The sequence below is a fragment of the Semicossyphus pulcher genome, unplaced genomic scaffold (assembly GCF_022749685.1).
Source record: "Semicossyphus pulcher isolate SPU_LCO1_2020_fin unplaced genomic scaffold, fSemPul1.0.p SCAF_7, whole genome shotgun sequence".
NCBI lineage: Eukaryota > Metazoa > Chordata > Actinopteri > Labriformes > Labridae > Semicossyphus > Semicossyphus pulcher.
The window spans coordinates 6367196-6390329 of NW_027211748.1; the positions used below are offsets into that span (position 1 = coordinate 6367196).

At 42.1% G+C, this 23134-nt stretch overlaps 2 protein-coding genes across 2 annotated transcripts; both read right to left on the minus strand.

Moving 5' to 3' along the window:
• Positions 1-494: 494 nt before the first annotated feature.
• LOC138611426 (phosphatidylinositol 4,5-bisphosphate 3-kinase catalytic subunit alpha isoform) lies at positions 495-17637 on the minus strand. The gene is made up of 21 exons (XM_069684528.1): positions 17357-17637; positions 16041-16456; positions 15621-15830; positions 15274-15524; positions 14716-14961; positions 13230-13315; positions 13026-13131; positions 11902-12054; positions 11277-11411; positions 11028-11152; positions 10810-10891; positions 10073-10237; positions 9828-9931; positions 9485-9656; positions 7361-7467; positions 6237-6358; positions 5791-5869; positions 5437-5607; positions 3685-3802; positions 3440-3591; positions 495-3255 (listed from the first exon to the last, which is right to left on the minus strand). The coding sequence occupies exons 2-21, from the start codon at positions 16390-16392 to the stop codon at positions 2985-2987; spliced, it is 3207 nt and encodes a 1068-aa protein (XP_069540629.1). The 5' UTR covers positions 16393-16456; positions 17357-17637; the 3' UTR covers positions 495-2984.
• Positions 17638-19213: 1576 nt separating this feature from the next.
• On the minus strand, positions 19214-21695 carry kcnmb2a (potassium large conductance calcium-activated channel, subfamily M, beta member 2a). The gene is made up of 4 exons (XM_069685489.1): positions 21637-21695; positions 20251-20421; positions 19824-20019; positions 19214-19498 (listed from the first exon to the last, which is right to left on the minus strand). The coding sequence occupies exons 1-4, from the start codon at positions 21693-21695 to the stop codon at positions 19214-19216; spliced, it is 711 nt and encodes a 236-aa protein (XP_069541590.1).
• Positions 21696-23134: the final 1439 nt, after the last annotated feature.

Here is a 23134-nt window from a genome sequence, read left to right on the forward strand (position 1 = left end):
AATGAATTCATGTTTTTCTTTTTGACATTATAAAACAGTACAATAAACAGTTGTCTTCTGGTAGGTAATATGTTATCAAGATGTTTTACCTCTGAATACGGCCTGATGTCCGTCTGGATTTCCACTATGCTTTGTCTCTTCTCGCTGCTGATCAGTCAGGAAGCTGTGAAATTAAAACATTTCGTGACATTCACTGAATTTATGACCAACTTGTAACACAGATCAGTACATTATCCTTTTGATAACAGCATTGGAGCTACTACTCTGAGTGACGTCACAGGGAAATCGCCACTATGTGAATATTTACATCTTTAAGGGTCCGTGCAGTTCAAACTCAAGACGCTCACTTTTAGCTTAGTTTTTAGTACGATTTTACTGTCACGTCAAGGCAAGACGGGGGAGAAATGTCATGAAAGTGCCTGTAAGTTACTGTAATTTTAAGTGACAAGAGTAATAAAACTGTATGAGAATAAAGAATCTTTTTATATAGGGAGAAATGTTTTTATTCATCAGTACAATAAACGAATGCATACAGTTTCTTATCAGACATGGTCATATGAGGATGACTAAAACAAGTATTTGAAGAGGTTTTATGATGTATATACAGATGAATAGATAACGAACATATGAGTCTGGTTCTTTGTAAAACATGCAGGGTAGCTTCTTCCTCCTTTTTGTGCTTACAGACTTCCACTCGACGTGAACACGCTTCTCCGACAACAGCACCAAGTCCTTCATTCAACAGTTCGCCTGCTGCTTTCTCATTCATATCGTTTCAACAACTAGAAGCTGTCTACTGGGGTTTTCTATGAGGATGGTGCACGTAATGCATGAGTCCTCCTTTTTTTTTTTTTTTTTTTGGTTAGCAGTTACATATGTGAGTTTGCTTACATTTTAAAAATACAAAAATATATTACCTCTGTAGTTATTCAAGGAAAGCATTTGCACATGTAGTAGCAGTTATCTGTTACCTTCATTGTGACTTTGTTGTACCTCACACAAGTAACAAGGTCATTTCTATACATGAAATTCAAGTAAACAACATCAGGTCAAACAAAAAAGAAGTAGATATTTGAGGACCTCATGCATAATGCAGTGTGAGAAACAGAAAAACAACCATAACACGTACGTACAAAGGGAAATAGCATCATTTAGATAGTTCTTAAAGTATAAGGGGTCTACTTTTTCTCAGTTTGGGTCCGGCCCACCGCTCTGTAGCCCGTACAGAAGCTCATGCATCTCAGTAGGAACGGTTTCCTGAGCATTTTAAAGTCCTCACAGATGTACAGAAAACATGAATTGGACTTTTAAACAAGACTCGAGTGTCCAGGAAACCGCCCTGTTTCATTTGGTAAAGCTAGAACATTGACTGACCTCTTACGTGTCTTTGCGGGCGAGCAAACCTGCAAAGACTTTTCTTCCACACATGAGGGGCGACAATCGTAGGAAAGAGGCGGGAAGAAGACACTCAGGAGGTTACAAAACAATTCACTTCGGTTACTTTTCTTTACCTGGATGCCACGATCTGGGGCCAAACGTGAGGAGGAGAGTGTGTGTTAAATTATCCGTCTGATCGAGGAGAAGACGACAGGTGAGGAGCTGAAACATTTTACAGATGGCTTAGATTGAAACTCCACATAGAACGCTGGTAAGGAGGAGAAAAAGGCAGGGTTTCTCACAGCTGTTTCTTTGTTGGGAAGAAGTAGACGATCCTGTTACAGTGCAGCATTTTTTGTCTTCCATGTACTGTCTGTATAAAGTCTGCTGACACACTGCTCTTCTTGAGCATGTCCGGGGGAGCTGCATTTCTCTCTCTGCCAACTTCTGCTCTGTTTTTGCAGTATACAGTGCATATTAGGATCACAACTTGCATAGTGTAACAGCACAGCACACAAAAGGAACACCGCACATCTTTCTCCCCTGCGTTTCTCGCCCTGCGTCAGCTCCAGAACAAACACCGATCCATAACATCTCACACAGCTGACCATCGGAGAGCTCTCCTCCGGTCCGTCTGCGTTGCTCGGGGGGTTGGATGACGCACGCTTCTGACAGAATAATACTGATAAACAAAACAAAAACAAACACAAATACTGCAGAGATCAGTGCTATGAGTACACGCGAGAGTTGGAATAGTAGTGACTTTTTTTGTTTTCTATTTTAACAATAAGACTGCTGAGTAGTGGGGTTACACGTCTAGTACTTTGGCTCAGTAGAAAAGAGATTCAAAAAGGAATATGTGCACCGAATGCATACAAGTCTCTGGATATACTGCTGTACAAAAGTCAGGTATCTGGCGCGGGTTACAAAGTGAGGACGCGTCGTCTGTCGGCTACAAATTAGTCGTTGCTCAAAATGAGTTAAATGCTCGTTAAGTGTTTGACAACACCTCCTCCATCAGTCTTTACTAAGAGTGTTTTGGTAACTTGTGTTTATGACGGCTTCCTTGACCCGCCTGACTTCTCATTTCATTGTCTCAGCTGGGCGTGTACACCGATATCTCCCGTGTCTTCATCAGTTCAAAACAGGTAGTGGATATAACGCAGTTCTGCTGTCAGTCCATCGATAGAAAAAACAAGCTAATGGTTACAACTTCATTAAGTTTTTTCTTAATGCTGATGGTTTCAGATGTAGTGAAAGAAGTTTAAAAAATAAGAAAATAAAATGTGTCCATCGTTCACATGAAGAAGGCCAACCTTGTCGAGGTCCATCTCACTTGTTTAGTTCCTCTGAAGACTGAGAGACTCCGCCCTGCCTTCTTAGGTTCTTAGTGCAGGGAGGAGACAGGAGCTTTTAGGCATTACGGCCCTGAGTCTGGCCCTTCTGAGCACCCGTACTTTATGGTGCACTTACAGGGTCACACATTGGCTGCAGTCTTAACCAGGCCGTGGTGTGTTTGGGGGAAATACCTCGCTCGCTTCTCTGTCTGTTCCGATCGTGTTCCTCCTGCTACAAACCGTTATTCCTCTCTTCTTTTCGTTGTCCTTTCAGTTCATGGCGTGCTGCCGGATTGTGTGGAAGATCCAGTCCATCTTTGTAGTCCAGCCGCCGTGGTGGGCGTCGTTCATCTGCTTCATGAAGTAGTCCAGGGCCTCCTGCTCCGTCTTGTCCAAAGCCAGGGTCTTCCTGATGTAAGCGATGTCGTCGAACGACTGCAGCTCGGGCATCCCCGAGCCCAGCATCATGGAGAAGAGGTTGATGAAGAGGTTGGCGTGCTGCCGGATGGCCAGGTACGCCTTGTAACACATCTCCTGGAACCTGAGCGGGGAGCGGGAAACGGATTAAAGAAGGATGGAGGAAAGGACAAAGACAAGCTTTGAATGAGAACAGTTAAAAGCTTCATCGAACATCAATCTCACATTTTTAAAAAGGTTTTCGTGCATCTCATAAATCGTTGATAATTGTTCTTTGATAAAGAGCTCGTGTGTGTTGCTGGTGCTACCTTTCAAACTCTCTCGTCTTGGTGCACTCTTGAGTTCCTTTGCTGATAACGATCAGGAAGTCCTGTGTGAGCACAAAGGGCACACGCTCTCTCTTGTAACCAAACTTCTTCTTTTTGTGGTCGAGGAAATGGCCGAAGTCTATGTGGAACAGCTGCCAAACAGGACAAGGAAGAAATGAGTTAGAAAGACGACAAAAGAATGTAAAAAAATAACATAAAATATGACATCAGAATGTGACCCTCACCTGTCCATCATCTTTGACCATTATGTTGCTGTTGTGTCTGTCCCCTATGCCCAGGATAAATGTGGCTACGCAGTAACCCGCACAGGACCGCGTGAACAGATCGATGGCCTGGTCATACCTGCCACATCAAACAAACACAAAGTAATTCATGCTGATGGTGGATTCAGGGAATGAATGCAACTATTTTATTTCAAGTAAGAGATCCTTAAAAAGTCCCCCACGGCTGACAGAGGACTATTTAATTCCATATATTAGGGCTGCACGATATATCGTGTAACCATCACCAGTGCGATGTGCGCATGTACAATAGGAACATCGCAGGACTTGCAATAGTGAAGCAAATTAACTGCAACACGTCAAGCTGCTACTTTATTGTTGCTTGGCACAAAACCAAAACTCGCCCGCTATCAGATTTAATTCTGACATTAAAATCACCATAGAGCCCATTTCTCTGCATTTTATATTTTATCTTTTTTTCTTTATAAACTGCACAAACTTGACGTATTCTTACTTCTATTTCTTCATGCTTCTCTCTGTATCAGAGCAGCTGTGACGCCCAAATTCCCCCCCCCCCCGGGATAAATAAAGTATTTCTGATTCTGTTTCTACAGGAAAAGTCCGTCTGATATCACATTAGTGCAGCTCTTCATCAGAGCACACAGAGTGCTTGGCGCTGTGCAGCAGTCTGTGTGTGACCTGCCTGTAAACTATAAACAAGCACAGATCACGTCGGAGAGATGATTAAGGCCTATAAGTGAGCGTATTCCCCTCATCAGCGGCCCCTCGTCCTGATGCCGGTTACCGCTGTGGCTACATAAACAGACTTTGAGCATCTACACCGTCCTGCAGTAAAACACACGGGGCGTGAGGTTGTGCCGACAGGAAGAAGGAGACGGTGAGCTTTCATTTCCAAAAGATACAATCACGGGCTGGTCATGCTGATTAAAACATACATTTGAACACTGTAAGAAATGATATGACATGGTATGATGACATACCGTATATCTAACCCAACAGAAGCCCACAAGTCTATTGGTATTTGCTTTATAAAGAAACGTGTCGCTCCACATGAACTCTCTCTACTTGTTCATGCGTGTCAGAGTCGCTGAATCAAGTGAGGAGAGGAGAGTTTTGTTTTGTTAGAAGAAAATAGACTTCAAGGTCCCAAATAATAACTATTATATGTACTGTAGTTGTTGATACAGACATGAAATCACTTCTTTCCAGTACTGTGCAGCCCTACCACATATACACCTGTACATACTGTTCGTATTTTCACACTGTAAATATCAATGCACCATCTACCTCACGTGTATATATAATCATAACTATATGTGCACTCCTTCTCACCACACTACTGTCTTATTGCCCTGTTGTTGTCTGTACATAGAGAGCCCTGCAGACTGGAGTCAAACTCCTTGTATGTGTCCTCATGCTCGGCCAGTAAGGCTGATTCTGATATATTGATGTGTTTCCTGTAAAGACAGAACACTAGTGAGGGACTACTACTGATATTGATTACTGTTTGCAGCAGCCATTGGTGCTGAAGTGCATAATGCTGCTACACAACACAGTTTGCTTGTTGAATCACTGAGACGTGTATTGTGTTTGATTGGACGTTAAATTGAGTCAACAACATTTATAAAGGTTTTCCACCAAATGACAAACTCTTTTTCATTGATGAGCTGGTACTTGCATATATGTGACAGAAAGAGAAAAAAAACTCTTAGAGCCAGCAGAAGATGCACTCACATCTCTCCCTTGTTCTTATCCTTGAGCCACTGGTGCAGAGTGTGGCTGTTGAACTGCAGCGCCCCCTTCAGGCCTCCTTTACACTGGATCTGCATGATGGTGTGAGAGTTCCTCACCACCTCGATCAGACCCACGCAGTCCCCGATGGACAGACAACCATACGGTAGCATCCTGGAAGAGGAGGGACAGGACACATGAGGAGGGACAGGAGTACTCGGGACAGCAGTGATATCACATGACTTGAGGTGGTTTCCACTAATCTGCATTCAGGTACTGCGAGCAGAACATGAAAGAGTCCAGCGCCTGTTAATGTGCACCTGCATCGTCGCTGTCACAGGAAAGAGAGGAGCCTACCTGAGATCAAGGCCTTGGTTCTGCCAGATGTTCTCCATTATCCTAATGATCTGCAGCGTCAGCATGTCCTGCCTCAGATCTGCAGAGGCACAGAGAGACAGGGAGGGGGATGACAGTAAGGTGATTATTAGCTGCTTAGCTGCACTTTGATCAACTGCTCGATGCATTATGGAGCAGAGCTGTCAAAGTCGGTTTGGTCACAGATGGTGCCGCGAAATGCTCAAGCAGCTGCGCTGAAGTGTGATTAAAATAGGAGACTTGCTCTGAATTCTGTGAGGAGCAGAGATGAGGGTGTGTTTGTGTGCCATGATATGACCTACAGGCTCAGAATGAATAATGCTGCACACTCAGAGGGAGCAGTTTCAAGAGTGTTTGTACTGATACACACAGTCAAGGATGGACTGACAGATACGGCAAGAGGGAGAACACACAGAGACAAAACTCACCGTCTCCATTCTTGAAGATGATTTCGTTGTTCTGAAAGAGCAGCTCTGACATCATATCTGGGTTTTCCCAATTAAGCCAAAGAGGTCGCTTGGCTGATGACATCATCCTGCATTCCTCCAGGCTGAAACACAGACGGGGGATATTTAAAAGAGGGAATCAAAATATATATTAAAAAAAGATAGAGTGGTAAATGTGACTGTGCTCACAAGACCTGACTCCAAACAATGCACACGTCATGACTTTATGTGGGTCACGTGGACCGATCTGTAAACAAACCTAAATCACTGCCTTTATTACATATAAGGATATTTTAAGTCTTTAAAGGCGTGCAGTGTTGTGACCAAGTCAACTTTGCTCAAGTCCCAACTAAGTCTCAAGTCATTTGGTCCAAGTCTCAAGCGAGTCTCGAGTCATTTTTCCTTGGGCAAGGCAAGTCAAGTTACAGGTTATGTCAAGTCAAGTTGAGTCCTTAGTTAAGGCAAGTCAAGTCCAGAGTCAAGTCACTTTTTTTCCACCCAACATCCAGCACTCTTACCTGTAGTATCCGGTCTTTATAAAGAGAAAAGACAAGGTGTTAGTAGCCCGTCTAATAACGATATTATTGGCCAATTTATATAACCTGTTCACAAAGTATGACAGTGAATTGTATCTGTATTATCTTGGCACAGACGCAGCATGATGATGGTCTGCTCTGAGACCGTATTGAGTAGTAACGAGTACGACTGATGAGGCTTCTCTTTGGGGGCTTTGATGTTGCGTGTTGCCATAGGGAGGAGTTTGACTGACAGCATGTCATCCAATCATGACAATCACAGATGGGGAGCTTATTGAGTCGTCCGGTCATGATTCCCAGTTTGCGCTGCGTACATACTTGATAGTTAGACAGAAACTTGACAATATTGAATTATTTAATTTTATATCTAACAGCTAACATTCAAACTTATGAACACACTCAAGTCATCCGAGTCATGACTCAAGTCGAAGTCGAGTCTCAAGTCATTTATTTTTTGTCAAGTCAAGTTGCGAGTGATCAAAACAGTGACTAGAGTCCAAGTCACCAAGTCTCAAGTCCACATCTTTGGTTAAAACATGTCAGTGGATAAGCTGAGGAGTGCTGATGTACCGGAGGTTTCCCAGCTGATGTGCTGGGTTCAGCGGGGAGGTGAAGTTCTGCAGGGCGTCCATATAATCAGGCCGTCTCATCTGCTCCACCAGAAACTTCATTTGAACCTTAAAGGAGAGAAACAAACGTGTCAGTTAGTAAAACACTAGTTTGAGATGGCAAGGTAACAGTACAGTGTGCTTACTGCAGCCCTTCCATTTTTGTGCTGTGTCATTGGTCATGTCTTTATGGATAACAACTACTGATTACATAGTGTATTTATATATACAGGTCAATTTGCTCTTAAGCTAGCTAACCAATGCAGTAGCTTAAACACCACAACCAGTATGACAGACACATTATCCAGACGCTATAACCTTTAGTGAGTACTTATATATCAACATTGAAAGATTTTAATACTACAAAAAAAGTATTGATACTTTATCTACTTTTGAAAATGACAAGAGCTATTTAATAAACTGACCTAGTATCAGATTATTAAGCCAAAGACTGTGAAGCTAGCGAGAGAGTGAGCGGTGATCAAGGAGTAAATTAAAGAGTGAATAAAAGAGAGACGTCTCACACTGACGGAAAATGTACCTTGATCGTCTGTTGCAGACACACAGAGAGCAGAAGAGAGAGACAGAGACAGCCATGTCAGATTGATAACTCGATGCGTGCTGAACAGCAAAATAATAAGAAGAAACAGGCAGAGGGCAGATTCTCTACAGACACAGACACCACTGCACACTTCTAGAGGATCATCAGGGAGGGCTGAGAGGGATATTTATGGAACAGTCTATACACGTTATCTAGGAATAATCCTACTGGTTATAGCATTCATAGCTATCTCAATTAACCCAGATGTGTTGGTATGTTTTTTCAGATTTGTTTGCGTAGTAGGGCTGCACGATATTGGAAAAAACTAACATTGTGATATTGTTTTGTTCTGCGACACGATTTTTAAAAATACAGGAAATTATACCAGATAAACGCAGTGTGTTTTCATGTCCATATAAACAATCTACAATCATACTGTTTATTATTTGGGACTTTTAGGTCTATTTTCGTCTAACAAAACAAAACAAAAAAAGCCACCTCGCTTAATGGAGCATCTGCTTCGATCATCCCGCCGATGTGAACTGTGATGCGGTCAGTTCACTCTGTGCTCTGAAGCTGAGCTGCACTCATGTGATATCAGACTTTTTCTGTAGATTAGCAATTGGTAACGAGACACTGGCGAGTTTTCTTTACGCACCGAGCAACAATGAAGTAGCAGCTTGACGTGTTTCACTTAATTTGCTTCACTATCGCGCGTCCTGCGATGTCACTATTGCACGTGATATCCGATACATCGTGCAGCCCTAGTGCGTAGGACTTTTTTTCATTTTGCTGTGGCAGAAGAATATCAAGTAATAATGTTTTAAACTAGTGTTGGATCAAAGTTTAAGATTCTAGACTTGTGACACCCGATTACAAGGTCACACGTCTACAAAGTCGACTTTGTAGAAGTACAAAGCAGACTTTGTAGACTGTCGATTCTAAAATATTGGCTAATTTAAATGTTAAATTTAAGTGTCTTTACGTCTGTAAGTGACCTTTATTGAGATGAGCCTTTTTTTCTGATTGACCCTGTTTTATAATTCATTTAATCGTGTTTTAATAAGGAGCATCCCTCTGCTCTGATCTGCATTCCTCTGCTATAGCTGATCTTTTCACTTCCCTGGAGGCTTTACTGTGAAGCAGCTACAAGAGCTGACCTTCACAAATAGCAGCATAACAGAAAAAAATACAGTCAAACAGACTGAAACAGAGGAGTAGAAATCTAAGAGCAAATGATACTGATGGGAAAATCTGTGGAAATATAGTTTATGATAAATATTCCATGTGCGTCATATTGGCATTTGCTTCTTTTAGTTGAGTACCATATTTTTCCTCCTGCTGTTACTGTGAGGATCACTCGATTTTTAGTCTCTTATCCTCGTTAGAAGCTTTAAGCATCTGAAAAAAACTGTACAAACTCCCTCTCTCTATCTACTTGTCTAATATCGTGGGATCTCTGCGGCCACATCGGTCCAGATGTTGTCAAGATTAAGCTCAACTGCTCAGCGGATCACAATTAACAGCTGTCGGCTGTCGGCTTACCTTCTGTGCCTCATCTTTTTTCTCCTGTTTGAGGAGGTCTGTGAGATTGATGAGTTTCTCCATGGCCTCCACCTGTCTGCTCAGGTGCTTCAGATACATGCCACAGGCCCGGCAGTACGACTCCAGCAGCAGGCCGAACCGCTGGCTCACCGTCTTGTTGTGCATCTCTGACCTGCACACGTGTAACAAGAATTATTAAGGAAAGTGCGTTATGTGTATTTACATATTTGCACATTTGAAATGAGCTGTGTCAAATTGAATTTTCTTGAATTCCATAAAAATTTTAACAAGGTAATTCAACAACAACAAAAATGTCCACATTTCTGAAAAAAAATCAACTCACTTTAAATGCCAGAAGAAGAAATGTCCGATCCTCTGATTGGTTAAAGCCTTCTTCAGCAGGAAGCGTGCAAGTGGGTTATCAAGGTACTGCTCATACTTTAGAACCTGTAAACAAAAAACAGAGAAAATACCAGAAGAAAAGATCATTATCTTCCTTAAAAAAATTACTACACAATAACAAAGTGAAACGTTGAGTGAAACTATTACCTTGAATTGTATTTAAAGCAAGTTGAAAGTGAAACTCACCTGAACGAGCTGAATGAGGTACTGTGAGAGTTTGTCGTCCGTTAGATATTTCTCAAGGCACTTTACGGCAAACTCTCTGATCATGGGATCAGGGAAGTTGCAATCCAGCAACTCCATGGCTTGTTCTGGCTTGATAGCAGGCCAGTCCTTCAGAAGGCAGTACATCTGAAACGATGAAAAAACACATACGCTGACTGCAGACCAGCGTTCATGATGAAGACGAGACGTTGACGAGCTAAACAGATCTTTGATAATAAAAACTGATGTTTAGTTTTCGTTAATGAGACGAGACGGGACTAAAATGTTAGGCTGTCGGACATTGAAAATCCATATTTTCCCCATCTGTTTAATTAGTCTGTCAATACACAAGCAACTCATCCCTGTAACTGGTCGAATTGGTTGAGGGGCGTGCAGATCCCTCTGAATCCGACCCAGCCATACAGGCGACGATGTTCCAAAGCAGCAGCTTGACAACAACGCACACAAAAGGGGTGTCAATAAGTCAACTAACTAATAAGTATTTTCATCTTAAAGTTAAGACTAAATCTAAAATAGCTGCCAAAGTTAGCACTGCTGCAGACATGTGTTTTAAACAATGAGTCATTTTGTTCTTCTTCACTATCTGTGTATAAATCAGCTGCCCTGACGCATCAACTACCCAGTAAGGCCGATATCCATTTCCCCAACGTGATGTCCTTCAAAATAAAGGCGTGTCAGCAGAAGAAACCTGAGCTCACCTGTGCGATCTCATCTCTGGAGTTCCATTTCACAGCCAGGAGGATCTTGGGAAGGATCTCCGGCATGTTGACACAGTCTTGTCTAAAATAGTTTGGGGAGAGAACATATTTGCTTTAGTCTTATGACAACACGATCAGCCGCACAAGACACTACACGGACTTAGCTGTGAAATGAAAAACCCCATCTAATAATAATGATAGAAAGCTCTGCATGTTACCTGTGCCTCCATAGAAAGTCCTTCTCCTGCTCAGTGATCTCAGACAGCGGGTCTCTGTTGCACACCTGTCGTAGCTGGTCGTTGTCGGTGTCAGTCAGGGGGTTGTCACGGGCCAGTCTGTTACTCTGTGCCAACATGTAACACATAGTTTAAGAAGAAAAATACAATTTAATAAAACACAGGGCCTCGAGGGAACTTTATATTTACCAAGTGAAACTAAACTTGTTCAGAAAATGCTTGTCATCTTACCAAACCAGTGTGGCAGTAGTTAAAGCCAAGCTCTCTGGATATATTCCAGTTGGCGTGGTCCTCAATGATGGTCATATCAGGGTACTTCACAGGGCAGCTGAAGTGGTCGAACTCCAGCTCCAGACAAGGGGTTTCCTGCATGTTTGGAAAGAGGTGGGAGGGAGAAAGGTCATTCAAGGTGTTTAGTGTTATCCAAGAAAGATGCCTATGTCAATGAGTCATTAATTAAGCGGCATAAGAGGCTTGTTTATTTAATCTCTGCGGCTTAAATCCGGCTCTGAAACTCTAAAGGTTGTCACAAGCTCGGTTAGAACTGGGTCATGAGGCTTAGAGGTCACAGAGATACACATAATGCATATTTAAAAAGCTTAAAATGTTGAGGAAAAGGTGACGTAATGTGCCGTGTACTGCTATCTAATCCTCATCCATGTCAACCATTGTTTATAGTATTGCACATACATCGTTGTACTTTGAATTTCTATCTTAAAACAAAGGAAAGTTATGTCTGTTGGGATTTAAATACCACCATCTGACAAATATTTGCTCTGTCAAACATTTGAGGCGCTTCTGGAAGCACAAACAGTGAGTCAGCATTGTGCTCGTACTGTTGACATTTGTTGTTCACCTTGTTTGGGTTGGATCCTGTGACGCCGATGGGGTTGAGCAGGTCCTCCAGGCCGTGTGGGACAGGCCATAGGTTGAGAGCCATCTTCCCTGCTACCAGTGTGTGGGTGTAGTCAAACAGGTTGATGTTGCCCCAGGCGAGGGGACAGTGCTCCTACAGGAAAATACCAGTAGGATGATGCATATGAAAATCGTTAGAGGAAACAGCCCGGAGCTACGAAACAGACAGGTGCAGAGCAGAAACAGGGGAGGTGTTTGTTTCTCATGCCCACAGTAACCGACTTCGTGAGCAGCTTTGTTTTGTATAAGAAGAGACTTTAACATATTATTTACAGTTATGATCCTGAACATTTTCATGAAATTAAAGCCTCCATTCAATCTTTTAACATTCTGTAATTACATCTCTATTCAGGAGTCGGCCATTCCTTTCACGAGCGGGAAAATGATGCACGCATGTAATCCAGAGTTACAGTTTTGTCCCGCTGATATCAGCCTCACTGTTTACACTTTACCAAGCTTTTGTTCGAGCTGCATTAACAAACCCCGCATTTCATACTGCGGCTGCTCCACAATAAAAGTGTTCAACTTGTGGCTATTATTGTGAGGCAGACAAAGAAAACTAAATCTATTTGTCACCGAGGTTAATGCTGACTGCGACACTTCAGGAAAAATGCGTCTACAAAACCAGACATGGTCATTCTTGGCACTTTCAGACAGCAGATCAGTTTTATCCATTGCAGAGAGTAATGAAACAAGAGGGAGCAGACACAATGAGCTTTTAAAGGCTGCACATCTCCAGCTCTTCAGCCAAATAACCAATTTCTTTCACTATTCCTCGCTGCTGTGTGGAAAAGTACTTGCAAAATGCGCACCAAGAAATCAGATAGTAATTGCTCCTGGCATGATGGAAGAGGGCCAATTACAGACTGACTTTTTCATTACAACAATAATACTTTGTTTGGCTGCACTGCAAACACACAAATCCCTAGTTTTCATGATACATTAATAAGTATTTAAGGTAGTATTAAACGCGTTTCTTATCCTCAGAAATGTAACCAAATCCACAAAGACTGAAATCTTAATCGTCATCACTGTAATGTAGCATATTAGCATGTCGCTGCTAACCTCTTTAGCTCCCTTCCTTCCTTTCACAGAGCAGATGGAGAGGCAGAGTCGAGCGGCACGCGGGATGTCTGGAATGTACATGTCGTAGTTCAGCCACTCGTTCCACCTGGAAGCAACAGAGAAAGTATCAATACAGAGTCAATAACAGTACTGTCACAGAGATTAGGGATGCCCGTGTGTATGAAATTCTACATTGTGTGCTACCTGGGGTTCGAGCAGGGCACGCGCTGGGTGTTGACATTGTCGCACAACTGCTCTCCACCGTGGTATATCCCAGTCCTGACGTAGATCTGGGGCAGACACAAGCAGAACAACAGATTAATATACTTATTCATGATTTGATACAGATATCGTTCACTGCATTTCTGACTGCAAGAGGCGTAGGACACTGTGCACCCAGCCTGCATGTTCTCAGGAATATCTGCTGTGTGCGAAAACACTGCTCGATAATGAGATAAGGACATGTTGTGTGATTAATAAACAAACACTGAAGCCTGTTTATTAATCAGAACCTTAAATCTTCCTTGTCTGTCTGTTGAACAGCATGGTTCAAATTCCATGTAGGTTTATAATCTGTGTCTCCTGATCTCCTGATCAACACACACGCACAGTTTCTTCATTCTTCGTGCCTTCCTCTGCCTTTGTGCTAGCTAACCTCGCAGTTGCCACCAAACCAATCTCGGATCCCATCGGCTATAATCTGACGACGATATAGCCTCACCCTGGGGACAGCGGTGAACGTGTCAGGTGTGTCCAGTTTAGCCAGATGTTAGCGATAAACGACTTCCAGTCAAGACTTTCGTTTCCATGTGCTGCATTGTTTACAGATAAAGAAACTGTTTTTCTTGTGATTTACTTTAATTAACGGTTCTTATCTTTGCTGAAATTTCAACATCATGATGCAGATTAGTAAAAGGTCAAAATTAAGCTTTGTCAGGTCTGTCCTCAAGAGGAGAAAAATACTTTTAAAATGAGTTTGTTGAACGGAGGTCAGATCAATCATTTCTGATGCATTCGAGGAAGTCGGGAAATCTGAAAGCTAAGTGGCTTTCGTAACACAGATTCAAGGGAATTAATCTTAAGTTGAATTTTAGATCTAGAGTGTTAGCTGTTAGCTTGCAGATGTCTGTTTATAGAGATTAATAAGAAGCTAAATCGGCGTCAGATAGCCGCTGATGGGAGCCGGGATGTCATAACAGCGCATTACGTTCCGCCTGCTTTTGCTCTCCACATGGACTGTTTTCCTTGCTGCATCCTCCTGATACGCGATTGGTCAATATTACTCGGACTACAAGCGTACTACAAAAGGAAACCAGAACACTTGCCAAGTCCCTGCCTACAGATTCTATATCTCTATGTAGATCTGAGATTTCACCAAACTGACTTCAATTTATCAGAGGGAGGCTGACGGCTAGCTGGGCCTTCTTCTGATTGGCCGGAATGCATGGCCCATGTTTCCAAGGCTCCATGCCATAGGTCGAATGTACACATGCATAATGTAAATTAATTGTAATTAAGAATGAAAATGCAATTTATTGTGCAGCCAAACTGTGCACCACCTTCTAAAAACCCCTCCAAGGTTTTGGAGCTGTGGGATGACTCTCATTCTGTATTTTGGTCAAACCAGAACAAAGCACAGAATGCATAAGTAAAACAACAAGAACAAGACTCTGATGTGCTGCCTGTGTACCTTGTCAATGTCTCTGATGTTGACATTGACGTAAGTGGCGCACAGTATCCTGATCCTCAGCGTTCCGTTGATAGTCCACAGAGACTTGGTGGCTGTTTCCCCGTTCATGTACGGCGTTGCTGTGGATATTCGCCTTGCATAAGACGGCATGGTGAAGTTGTCCATGGGCAGCTGGGAGTACAGGCTGTCTTTGGCCATGAGCATCAAGTTAGGCATCCGTCCCAGCATTATACAGCTGCGAACATACTGTCGAGGACAAAGTGACATTTGAAGCTTTTTCATTCCGTTTGACATTTAAGCATAACATTTCACATTAGATTTCTCGACATGCAACATATTTGATTTTTCAACACAGCAGTAACTGAAACATTAAGTACTGAAGTGATGCGTACAGTCTATTCAATCAGCATCATTTCACAGACAGCAGTTTTAAATTTAATTTCATGTCATGAATGCCGAGCACATCTGTGTTGGATGATAATTTGATGTGAAGTGGATCTCTTCCCCTCTAAGCACAATAGCATCCGATGCAGCAGGCCCGAGATTAAATTAGATTACCTTGTACTGACTCAGAGGGTATTTCTCCAGTAAGTACTCGTCACAGCCGCACACTTTCAGGATGTACTTTCCCTGATACTCCTGCACACACATCTTCAGCTGCTCCTGGGAGAGCAGCATGCTCCGTGTCTTCTTACGGATGGCTTCGGCTATCACCTGCTCAGGCACGTAGTCGTGGTTGATCTTCAGGGTGTACTTCTGCTTGTCATTGCTGGGTGACACAATGACCCATATGACCACTATGATTTGACCTGAGGGAAGGAGATAAAAGATAAAATAAAGAAATGCAATTAATTCATAGAGAAGATGCAAAATAATATAAAACCTATAAGAATAAAACCTCTTACCTTTATCTAGCTTGTTATAGATGTGCCTGGGAAGTTCTACGGAGGATTCTACATTGGGAGGATACACGTACAAAGCTCTACTGTGGGGTCCGTTACTGTCTCTGAGGTCCACTGCCTCTTTGCAAACATTTAAAATGTTCCTTCTGAAGTCCTGCACCTCTGGGTCCTTCACCAAGTCAAACTCACATATTGGCATCCCAATAGCAAAACCTGAAAGGAGGAACAGATGCTCAATTAAAATCTATTGTGTGTCTTTTAGCCTTGGTATAATACTGGTCAACACAAGATACATACTGTATAAATGCGCTATTATGTTAATCCTTCTCATGGATAATGGCATTGCCAAGGCCAACCCTTGACACAGTAAATTACCATAATGTAAAGTAGGTTGTTTTGTACATGCATAATAATTTGCCATACCTATCTCCCTGTTGAGAATCTTCTCTTCTCTGTTGCCTACTGGCTCGATAACTTTAAGGAAGGCTTGAAAAAGCCTGAGATCGCACAACCTCCTGGTCTCATCGTAAAACTCCTCTCTCTCTGCCTCCTGGGTGACACTGACGAAGATGTAGGAGCTCTCCTCCTGCAGCAGATGGTACAGAGGGTACTTCCTGGCCTCTTTGAAAAGCTCATGCTTGACTGTGATCAGTGTGGCCTCCCGGAGGCACTCCAACGTGAGAATCATGCCATTTGGCAGAAGGCAGTCCACTAGGATGCTGGGGGGCATCAAGTGCATCCCCCATAGTTCTCCTGAGGAGGGCCTGGGAGGCATGGTCGTGCCAGCAAATCCGCTCTTTTCAGAGCCTGGTAATTATCAGATGAGCGATGTCAACCAACTGTGAGGAAGAAGGAAACAGGATTATATAAGAGGCACTGACCTGTGCACAAAAATGCAAAACGCTAGTGGTGAATATTTAAAAGGTAGTGGAGGTGCATAGTGACAGCTTACAAGGTCTTAAATACACAGTCCTGGGGGTATCCCAATTTAACATGGGCTGCCAAATATAGTATAATAGTCACCCTAAATAAAAGGGGAATACTTATAGGACCACGGTATATTAGATAACACGTTCAGAGATCACAAAATTGCACATAGCCATCATGTTAAGTGACTATCCTTCAGCTTAATAGACGAGTGGTCATAACATATGACAACTCAGGCTGAATTTAAGATGTAGCCCGTGATAATTAAAGATGTCGATGACTTTTTTAGTTCTTGTAACGTTGGCAACGAAACTTGGGACTGTGTCATCACAACAGAGACAAAACAATCTGTAAAAATAACTTCCAGTACAGTAAGTTTGTGTTAAAATAGCTCTCAAAGAGGGCGTCAATGAACTTATAAAGGCTCAGTTATGTCGAATGAAAGGACTTCATGTAAACAAACCTGTTAGCCTACAACTAGACAAAACATATTAGTCAGTGAGTGAGTTAGCTACTAGGGGTTAGCTCTTAGCCTGGGCTCCAGTTACCTGGAATACTTTGTGTTTTGCAGCTGTTTGGTGGGTGAACGTTTAGGTGTTTGTTTCTTAGCTAGCTAGCTAGCTTAGCATGCTAGCCAAGTTCAGTAAGCAGATCAATGTCAACATGAAAACATCGACTGAAACATAAACAAATGTTAGTTCTACAGTAAGGATGTGTGAGTCGACAGTTTGCTGAATTAGTAACTTGGTAGCTGTTTTGATAAACAGTAAATGCGAACACACAAAAACATATAAAAATAAATATAAAGCTACCTGTGTCAGCTAGCTAACGCCAACCGGTTAGCCGCGGAGCTAGTCAACCGTTAGCAGCGGCTAGCCGAGGAAGTCCCATCCGTGCCCGCTCGGGAGGTCTCAAGCAGCGGCGCTAGCTCTAACGTTAGTCCATCCAAACAATGGTCCTGGAGGGTCAGAGAGACCCGCTATAGTGACGAAAAGACCCCCTATCTCCCAGCGATGCTGTCAATATCCTGTAGTGGAATAAGTATATAATACTTCATGATGTTTTTCATGATGCTGTCCCGAAAATAAACTGCACACTTTGGTAGCACGCTAGCTCCACACAGCTAGCCTGCTCGAAGGCTGCTAGCAGGCTCATCATCACGGATGGACCGCCCTCCCACACACAGGCAGTGAGTTAGCTGCTGGGGAGCAGTTTGTCATGAGATGAGAGTGGGGAATTCAGGGGAAACCGCTTGTTCACTGTTAGGAAATACCACCGAGAAACACGAGAGAAAAAAACAGTGTCAGGGTTGTTGGTTTGTTGCTGAAGACAGTCACATGCAGAGCCCACAGCGGATTCTCTCAGCAGCATGTGTGTGTGTCTATGGATTGACCCCCAGAGAGAAACTGACTCTGATACACTATTTAACTTCCATTGAATAGTGCATTTTATTGCTACCATCTGGAATGTTGTTGTTTTCCCTGCTTGATATTAAGTAAAACCAATACATAATTTGATTGGAAGTCAGTGGGACATGTTGCAAAGCCTAAAATCTGCACACCCATCCTTGTGCAAACAAATTAATGTATTCTAGGAGGACAGGGATAATCTCTTAAAATCATGGCCACACCAGCCTCTAAGAATTGTGTGTGTTTTGATGCAGATTTTAGAAGCAGATGGAAACTTTCTAAACCCCTTTCAATATTTTAAGATAAGCAAACATATTTAAGAAGATCGTGCAGCTATTTCAGTATGCTCTCTGTGTGTTTTTTACTACATACATATCCAGGAGTGTTTTAGCAGTAGAGCCTCAGTATGCGACACAAGTAATCATATTGCAAAGTCAACACTGTTTATTTTTTAAATTATTATTAATGAGATATTTTTGAATTAGAAGTCCTGGTTTTGAAGCTTTGCTTGATACGCCTAGGTAGGACTTGCATAATTCTTGCAAATATATTGTGTTTTAACATCTTTATAGAGGAAGATTTGTGCAAAGAATGCTCAAAGTATTTTAGATATGAGGTCTTTATTTGTTCATTGTGGTTTGGAGAGCTAAACGTTTAGTTTTTTTAACATCCAACCTATCAATCAATCTATAATGTCAGATTGTGTTTACCTGATGTTCAATTATAGCATTACAGCATTATAGCATTACATTTCATTATAAGAGATCCACCCTTTTTTTGGTCGTTGAGAAAGTGGATATGAAACAGGTAATGGTTTCAGAAAGTAATCACATACGTTTTGGAAAGTTCTCATAAATTGTGCGTCATCAACCACAAACAGGTAGCAGTGTTTTCCTTCATCAGTTTGAATACAGATGGGTTTTGACATGTGTATCATATGTGACATTTCAAGCACGTGCTCATAAAAACATACTTAAGATTACAAGCGTCACCAACTCTTGTAAACAAGTACAAGTAAAACCTTTTACGAGTTTAACACCATGCAAAATCATGCATATAACAGCCAGTAACCTGTCTGACAGTTTGGGAACATTTAGTTCAATATTTTCAACAGTCACATCCTCGATCCTGAGTGAAAGTCAGCTGTCGCTAATGGCTCGGCTGAAGGAAAGTTTGCGAGAGGTCACAGCAAGGTCGTTCGACTTAAACACCCATCACCAAACCGGCTTATGCCTGTCTTTTTCAGCTGCTGTGCATATTTCACCTCTTGATCTTGCCTATCTCCTCACACAGCCTGGAGAGGTACTGTGTGAGCTTCACCATGATGATGATGAGCGCTCCTCCCGTCAGCATGCAGGAGGGCCACAGCAGCGAGTGGAAGACGACGCTGTGGTCGTACAGGCGGGTGAGGAGGACGGTCTCCTGCTGCTCGCTGGGGTCGTAGAAACAGGGGACCTGCTGGTGCACCTTCAGACGCTCAGAGATGTTCATGATGATGACGTGCATGGCTGAGCTGTCCTTCTGGCACCGAGGCACATAGAAACACTGTAAGCAGAGGAAGGTCACTTAGGTCATATGGAGGGAAATCATGAGGGGTTTAAAATCACAATACTATCCTATCGTAACTAAACGTCACGTCATTCCCACCACTATCAATCATTCTATTTGTTTTGCGATGTTTCTTTTATGTCCTTGAACTCATCACCCTTCATTCATCATCATCATTTGACCAGGAAATATCCACAGTCCTATCCTCTAACATTTTCTGAAATGTGTGCAGAGTAAATCTATAATCAGGCCAACATCTGAGGGCCGTTGTCAACATTTGAAACGGTTCAGTAATTCTCTGTGTTTTCCCTCTGGCACTCACTTCAGAGCTGATGTCCTGCGTCTCCTCGTTGTGAGATAAGCGGCTGACGCGGCCCGTGTTGTTGACGCTCACGTAGACCTGCAGACAGGGGTATTTGGAGACTCTCCAGCAGTCTGACCCACAGTTGTAGGAACAGTTCATGTCTGCAGTGACCGTGGAGTTGAGTACAACACACACACCCTCTTCTGTCCACACACTGTGTTTGACATTTAAATAAGGATCCAATTTAATGCAGAAAAAATCAGCAAACATTTCAGGGGATCTCTTGGTGTGAAATCAAGCCGGCTTGGGGTGTAATTTCATAATATGTTCAATTTTGCAATTTTCACTTTGAGAGAGCACTGAGACACAGCTGGGGAATAAAACATGTTTCAAAATATCTGTTTACTCTTTTTTTTATAGAGTAAAATCTAACACAGGCCTGTACCTTTCTGCATAGGAGCGTAATATCGTGATCCCGAGGACAAAGTACATCATGACCGAGGAGAGGATCATTCCCAGGCCCAGGAGGATGGCTCGATCTTCACCGGGCTTCAGAGCTGTCACTGTCTTCTTCTTGTCCAATAAATCTACCTCGCGGAATTTCTGGTAGATTGACCTAGATGATGGAAAATGAGAAAGAGTGATCTCTTTTTTTTTTTGAAATGCTACAAAGTGCAGTGACAGTTAAGAGTTTCTCCCTGATGTCTCGTTCTCCAGTGCAAGTCAGTTTTTCAATCAATCACCCAACTTATACATCAGTTAGTTCCAGCCAAGTGATCTGATTGGACAAGAGGCATCCCATGAGTGCTGATATAAAGTACAACAGCACTGGGACTTTTATCTGTGTGTATCGTTGCACGTCGTGAGGTCTGAGTCTTTTTCTTCTTTTTGTGTGACCAACTTTTTATTTGTTTTTGATAAGTATTGCAGGTTTACATTAAATTACTTTTGTCAATGACAATGCATGGTCATACCTTTATACTTGATGAACCCCAAAAAGAGCAACCTTAAAGTATTGACCTGCTGAACTGTACTTTTCACCTTCCCCATGGGTCTCATTCTGCGTTATACAAAATCAACTGAATATGTCTTAAACATTATTTTCAAAGTATGTCAGGAAAGAGAATTAATACTTACATAAATGCATAAGTAAATAGGTTAGGCATCCAAATAAAAGTGATCATAAAAAAGTAAATAAAATAAAGACATTTACAAATAAATAAAACATATGTACACATATATGCACATACACATACATACGTAAACATATCCACACACGTATACATACATACATATATATTATATAGTTCTGGCAGAGTTGCTCTCAACACTGCAAACAGTCTTTTTCTAAGTTGATCAAGCTGGTGTCTCTGAGTCACACACAAAGCGACTGCCAACAGACTATTAATTCACTGTTTGCATGAAAAATAGAAACGTACATATAAAAGGACACCAAAGTAGCTGCTGAAACACAAAGCAGAGACAGTGCAGCATCAGCCTTTTTCAGTGATGTGTGTTGAAGGGGGCAAAATTAACGATTAAATAAAAATATAAAACAACAATTAACTGTGTAATTACTTTTAACTACATGCAGCTTGTATAACTGTTGTATAAAAACAATATTACAAGGTCATGCTGTTATACTGTATATCAGCACGGCTGTGATTATTATGACCTAATCAGAGCCGTGCTGATAACAGGATAACAGCACTCCCTCCTGGGGATATTGCTTAACTATATAGTGCCAAATCACAACAGTTATCTCATGACACTTCACATATACAGTAGGTTTAGATTGTATTTTAAGCCTGACTTGGTATGAACCTGTTACCTCCTTTCACTTCCACCTCCCGATCTTCCTGCGTTTTTGGCCCCCGCCACAAAAAACATCTTTCCTGTCGATCCACGCCCTCCTTTCCGCCCTGAAGTAGGACGGAAAGACTGCTGAAAAGACCTGTGAATAACAGACAGTTCTGTGTTTAGCTGCTTTTACTACCAAGATCATAAACAGAACAGAAATCCAAAGTCACAAATTGCAAAGCAAATTTGCAAGATGACAAATCATACTCTACCTTTGGTGCATATTTGCTGTCAAACTCAATACTTGTGTAAATAGGTTTAGTTTCATAGAAGAGAAATAATGAGGATATGACTCTCAGTAACCCTGAAACAGCTGTCCCTGATTTTCAGAGTACTCTGCAGTGTTGGAACAGGAAGCAGCCCTGATATAGTGGACTCACTCCAGCAAGTAAACATCTCATTTTGAACACAAAGAAACGCTACAAAGGGTAAACAAGATGACAGATAGCCACAGATGAAAGGTGTGAATGCTGATGTGAAAACCCTACCTGCTGTATCCTGAACACTTGTGCTGTCAACACAAAGTCATTGGCTCCTCAACAACAACACCTTCCATGTGCCTCCTCTTCGCTCGCTGCCGGTCCTAACATTAGCAGAAAAACACAACAGTCAATGCTACACATGCAGCTACGGGACCATAAATAACGTTATCCTTGATTCGGATGCAAATGAATGTGAGACATTATGAGTTATTTGTTCTAGGACGCCCCAATGGTGAGCGGTTTGGTGAGGGTCGATGCAAACCCACTCTGGAGATTGGAGGCATTTATTCAAAACTCAATTTAAAACAGAAGTATTTACATGGCTGCTATATTAGTTATGTGTGGTCATTTGCTCATATAGAGCGGTGATGTGAAAAGCAAAAGTGTGATCCATCATGAGTCAGAATTTAATAAGAAAAGCCGTCAATCAAGTGGGGATCAATGATCAAAACTGTTCATTTGCTCCTTGCAGATGCAGAATAATCAGTTTATAATCGATGAGATTTTATATTTCTTAGAGTTGTCCTGATATTGATCGGTACCGATACTAATACCGATATCAGTATCAGTAATACCACCATTAGTATTTATATCGATACAGTATCAATAGCTGTTTATCAATTCAGGGGCTGCATCCTTCGTCGGACGCGGCCTACAGAGGATGAGTCATTCGTAGCCTGTGTAGACGCTAATGCTGAACTGAAATGAGACAATCTGGTTTACAGAGGATTTCCTGTTTGCGTCACCAGACCTTAACCCTGAGTCACCAAATGCCTAGCAACAGGGAGCTTGTGGGCTAACTAGCTATCATAATGTCACGTAACATAACCTCACATAACCTCGATATTTTGTTTCAAGGCTCCTTTCATTATCTAATATTTGTATAGCTAGCTATTTGACTGAGTTGGTCTCGTTTAAAGTGGCGCGCAATGAATCTTGTGAATATGTTGTGCCGCAAAAGAGGCGCTCAGTGTATCTCTCGTGGTC